The sequence below is a fragment of the Nicotiana sylvestris genome, chromosome 3 (assembly GCF_000393655.2).
Source record: "Nicotiana sylvestris chromosome 3, ASM39365v2, whole genome shotgun sequence".
In the NCBI taxonomy this organism is placed as follows: Eukaryota; Viridiplantae; Streptophyta; class Magnoliopsida; order Solanales; family Solanaceae; genus Nicotiana; species Nicotiana sylvestris.
In genome coordinates, this window is record NC_091059.1 from 108,689,002 (window position 1) to 108,694,581 (window position 5,580).

Sequence of the window (5,580 nt, forward strand, 5' to 3'; positions counted from 1 at the left end):
TCGAGATTTGCCTCCTCCAAGAATCAAGAAAGAGGTTATGAGCCTGTTGGGAAGGTTGAACTACATTAGCCGATTCATTGCTCAATTGACTTCTACATGTGAACCCATCTTCAAGCTATTAAAGAAAGATGCAGCAATTAAATGGACAGACGAGTGCCAAGAAGCTTTTGACAAAATCAAAGAATATCTATCGAACCCACCAATCTTGTTCCCACCTGAACCGGGGAGGCCTTTGTTCTTGTATCTGACGGTCTTGGAAAATTATTTTGGTTTTGTCCTCGGGAAACACGATGTGACTGGAAAGAGGGAGCAGGCAATCTACTATTTGAGTAAAAAGTTCACAAGCTATGAAGCTAAATATACCTTGTTGGAAAGGACTTGTTGCGCTTTGACTTGGGTTGCTCAGAAGTTGAGGCATTACTTGTTGGCCTACACCACGTACCTCATTACTAGTTTGGACCCTTTAAAGTACATATTCCAGAAGCCAATGCCTACAGGGAGGTTAGCAAAGTGACAGATCCTGCTCACTGAATTTGACATAGTCTACGTCACTCGCACGTCGATGAAAGCCCAAGCTTTAGAAGATCACCTGGCTGAAAACCTTGTTGACAACGAATACCAGCCTTTGAGCATCTACTTTATGGATGAAAAGGAAAATTCAGTTGAGACAACATCAGAAGACACCCATGCTTGGAAAATGTTCTTCGATGGGGCTGTGAACGCAAAGGGCATTGGAATTGGGGCAATCTTGGTCTCACCCATTGGTCAGCATTATCTAGCCATAGCCCAGCTTCGGTTTTTCTGCGCAAACAACACTGCCGAGTATGAAGCTTGCATTATGGGTATGAATATGGAAATCGACCAAGATGTCAAAGAATTATTGATCATGGGAGATTCGGATCTGATTATCCGACAAGCTCAGGGAGAATGGGAAACTCGATATGTCAAGCTTATTCCTTATAGGCAACATGTGGAAGATCTTAGCAGGTGGTTCAAGTTAGTAGAGTTCAGGTACATCCCTCATTGTCACAATAAATTGGCCGATGCACTTGCTACTTTGGCCTCAATGCTGCCATACCCAGGCAATGCCCACATTGACCCGTTAGAAATCCAAATCCGAGAAAGGCATTGTTACTACAATACAGTTGAGGTAGAACCGAATGTCCAACCCTGGTATCATGACATCAAGAGATTTTTGAAAATGAAAGAGTATCCCGAGCAAGCCAGTAGAGACCAAAAGAGAACCATTAGACGGCTCGCAAACGGTTTCTTCTTAAGCGATAAGGTCTTATACAAAAGGACTCCGGATCTCAATTTGTTAAGATGTGTTGACTCCGAAGAGGCCGGAAGAATCATATATGAAGTGCACGCAGGAGTGTGCGGACCCCACATGAACGGGTATGTTTTGGCAAAGAAGATCCTTCGAGCGGGATATTATTGGATGACTATGGAAAAAGATTGATCTAGTTTTGTCCGTAAATGTCATCAATGTTAGGTGCACGATGATCTGATTCATGCACCACCTATGGAGTTGCATCCCATGTCACCTTGGCTATTTGTTGCCTGGAGTATGGACGTCATTGGGCCGATCGAGACAAAAGCTTCGAATGGGCATAGATTCATGTTGGTCGCTATTGACTACTTCACAAAGGGGGTTAAAGCAATTACTCTCAAATCTGTCACCAAAAAGGTTATGGTAGACTTTGTGCATTCTAATCTCATTCGCTGTTTCGGTATTCCTGCGACTATCATTATAGATAACGCTGCAAATTTGAATAGTCACTTGATGAGGGAGATATGTGAGCAGTTTAAGATCACGCATAGAAATTCTACTCCTTATCGGCCTAAAGCCAATGGTGTCGTCGAAGCAGCAAACAAGAACGTCAAAAAGATTTTGAGAAAGATGATTCAAAGTTCTAGGCAGTGGCATGAAAAGCTACTATTTGCATTGTTGGGATATCGCACTACTGTGCACATATCAGTCGGAGCAACCTCGTATCTTTTGGTTTATGGTACTGAAGCCGTAATAACCGCAGAAGTTGAAATCCCTTCTCTTCGGATCATTGTTGAAGCTGAAATTGAAGACACTGAGTGGGTCAAAACCCATTTGGAACAGTTAACCCTAATCGATGAAAAGTGAATGGCCGCAGTCTGCCACGGGAAGTTGTATAAAAAAGAATGGCCCATGCCTACAACAAGAAAGTGCGGCCTAGAAACTTTGAAGTGAGTCAACTCGTTTTAAGGCGTATTCTTCCCCATCATCAGGAAGCAAAAGGAAAGTTTGCTCCTAATTGGAAAGGACCATACATTATCAGAAAATTGTTTCCAAAAGGGGCGTTATACTTGGGAGACATCGAAGGGAATGACCCCGAAACAGCTGTAAATGCAGACGCAGTCAAAAGGTAATATATTTAATTCTTCTGCAGCAACAACATTATCTGATTGTGATGACGAAGGCTTTCATTCTCGCTACCTAAAACACTCCAATCCTTTGCTAACCATTTGAGTTGATTACCTTTCTTTCATTACCCTCTTTGGAACTTGAAGACATTTGTAAAAAAAAAAAGATTAAAACAAAAGAAAAAGAAAAATAACAAAACAACAAAAACAAAATGTTTTCTTGCACTACGTTCAACTTGATTCCGAAAGGATACATAGGCAGCCTCTCTCTGGGGTTCAGTCACACCAAAATAGAAATTAAATTTACCCCAAAAAGTGAAACTGGGGCAGATGTTATAATGGTTCGGCGATGATCCCCTCCTGAATGGTTCCGAAGTTGTAATTTGATCCAAATTCTTTTTACCCAAACCTTGTTCAAGTCCTTCCGATCAATCGGTGAAAGGTGTTCCAAATAGGAGAACGCAGTTGTTTGGAAAGAAATAAAATGAGAGAGTCTTATTGGTGAACACCTACGGGCACCGTAAGGCGATGACGAGCAGAGAAACTGAAAATGAGAGAGTTTTGTTAGTGAAAACTCGTAAAGAGCACTATAAGGCAATGATGAGAAGAGAAATGAGAGAGGTCGATTGGCGAAAATCTGCAAAGGGTGTCGTTGATCGACAAGAAGAAACCCCTCACCACCATTGGCACTGAAAGAGTCCTGGCAAGATTTCTAGGTTTTAAAACACTGGTCGCAATAGGTTTTTAAGAAGTTGGATAGTTGTGCAGATTGGGTATCCAGTCCAAGAAGCATGTCATGTCTATTAAAGTCTACCTGCACACCAGATAAGTCCTTCTTTCCTCCCCGAAAGGGACACTTCTCCTTAAATTCACTTTCTTGTCCTTTGTTTACTTTTGTTTGAATCCCTTTTGGTCTAACTCTGTTCCAAGACTAATACAAAGAAAAGGTGGAAAGATTGGTTTTACAGGATTCTACTTAATATAAGTCAAGTCTAAAGAAAAACACCCAACCGCAGTGGGTACATCAAGTCGATCCCGACTGGCCATGATGGACGATGCTCTAAAATCAAAGTTTTTGAAAATGAAAAGAAATCCAAAATCAAAATCCCGTAGAGGCAGAATAAGGTGAAAGGACCAAAGCCCCACACGGGTGAACCGTCATCTAGAAAGTTTGGAAATTTGAGTTCCTTGGTTTTAGGAGAGAGATCAATCTTCAGAAAAGCCAGCAAGCAGTAGAGGTTCTCACCAAAAGAGTTAGGCCGAGATCGAGTGATCAAAAACAATCAAGGCAACAAAACCAACCACCGTGTCAAACTAACAATTGTTCTTTGTTTGAAAATTTGAAACAGGTGCAATCTAAAGCAACCGTGAAAGAAACAGGAGCAACCAAAAAAAAAAGAAAGAATGAAAAAGATATGTGCATGTGCTAAAAACCGCTTTGCAGCAACAATCCATGAAAAGGGAAGCCCCCCCCCCCTCAATTTTTCTTTCCCGCATTTACTCATTTCATGAAATAAAAAAAAGGAAATTGATACGAAAAAAAGAGATAAGAAGAAAATTCAAAAATGGTAGTTTAGAATCCCCAATCATAATCTTTTATGCTTTTCCAACATAGGGTCTCCAACCCCTAGCTAAGATTTTTAGACATAGGATCTCCATCCCCTAGTCACCTTTTGCCAACATAGGGTCTCCAACCCCTAGTTGAGATTTTTAGACATAGGATCTCCAACCCCTAGTTGAGATTTTTTAGACATAGGGTCTCCTTCCCCTAGTCGCCCTTTTTGCCAACATAGGGTCTCCAACCGCTAGTTGAGATTTTTTAGACATAGGGTCTCCATCCCCTAGTCGCCCTTTTTCCAACATAGGGTCTCCAACCACAAGTTGAGATTTTTAGACAGAGGGTCTCCATCCCCTAGTTTCCCTTTTGCCAACATAGGGTCTCCAACCCCTAGTTGAGATTTTTTTGACATAGAGTCTCTATCCCCTAGTCGCCCTTTTGCCAACATAGGGTCTCCAACCCCTAATTGAGATTTTTAGACATAAGGTCTCCATCTCCTAGTCGCCCTTTTGCCAACATACGGTCTCCAACACCTAGTTGAGATTTTTTTTAGACATAGGGTCTCCATCCCCTAGTCGCCCTTTTGCCAACATAGGGTCTCCAACCCCTAGTTGAGACTTTTAGACGTAGGGTCTCCATCCCCCAGTCGCCCTTTTGCCAACATAGGGTCTCCAAACCCAAGTTGAGATTTTTTAGACATAGGGTCTCCATCCCCTAGTCGCCCTTTTGCCAACATGGGGTCTCCAAACCCTAGTTGAGATTTTTTAGACATAGGATCTTCATCCCCTAGTCGTCCTTTGCCAACATAGGGTCTCCAACCCCTAGTTGAGATTTTTTAGACATAGGGTCTCCATCCCCTAGTCTCCCTTTTTCCAACATAGGGTCTCCAACCCCTAGTTGAGATTTTTTAGACATAGGGTCTCCATCCCCTAGTCGCCTTTTGCCAGCATAAGGTATCCACTCCCTAGTTGAGGCTATTTTAGATATAGGGCTCCACTCCCTAACCTCTTTCTCCTAAAGACACACGATCCTTATTTTATTGCTTTCAATAGAGAAATAATGTAGATTTTAGTTACAAATAACTCACGAATTTACCTAGTGAAAACTGGAGCAGAAAAATTTTGTTCGTTTGTTTGTTTTGGTGTCTGAGAAGGTTTTACCTCAAGGCATAGGGTTCGAGACGACCAAAAGAATGAGTCTCAATCCAAAATAAAGAAAAGAAGGAAAAAGAACAAAAAGAAATGGACTCAAAGGGCTGAAGTGGAGAAGGATGCGGACTGCTCAAGATATGATTGAAGTCACAGGCTTTACGTGTCCCACCTTGATCCAAAGCTGAAGAATGAACTAGCGGTTTACAGCTAATGAGCATCAAGATTCAGATCAGAGTCTGCAGCAAGAACTAGCCAAGACTCAAGATCAGGCTTCAGAAGATTTATAGATAGGAATCTTGTAACTCGTAGTAGATAGGCTTAGCTAGTTTACATTTTACTTTCCATTTTGGTGTAATAAGGAGTTCGGCAAGCAGTAGCAGCAGCAGTAATAGTTAAACCACAGCTTCTTGATAGTCTCAGCTACCGAAACTTCCAGAATTACACTAACTTGATTCCTTTATAGCCAAGGAT

The 5,580-nt window shown here is 41.7% G+C and overlaps 1 protein-coding gene across 1 annotated transcript; it reads left to right on the forward strand.

Moving 5' to 3' along the window:
* Positions 1 to 562: 562 nt before the first annotated feature.
* On the forward strand, positions 563 to 2,140 carry LOC138887816 (uncharacterized). Its single transcript, XM_070169604.1, has 3 exons — positions 563 to 1,150; positions 1,496 to 1,799; positions 1,983 to 2,140. The coding sequence occupies exons 1-3, from the start codon at positions 563 to 565 to the stop codon at positions 2,138 to 2,140; spliced, it is 1,050 nt and encodes a 349-aa protein (XP_070025705.1).
* Positions 2,141 to 5,580: the final 3,440 nt, after the last annotated feature.

Excerpts from the sequence above, each read along its gene's own strand:
- LOC138887816 (XM_070169604.1), top strand. The coding sequence starts at position 563 with ATGAAAGCCCAAGCTTTAGAAGATCACCTGGCTGAAAACCTTGTTGAC. Across the intron at positions 1,151-1,495 it reads GTTACTACAATACAGTTGAG|GTGCACGATGATCTGATTCA; the intron begins GTAGAACCGAAT and ends CATCAATGTTAG. Across the intron at positions 1,800-1,982 it reads TCACTTGATGAGGGAGATAT|TCGGAGCAACCTCGTATCTT; the intron begins GTGAGCAGTTTA and ends TGCACATATCAG.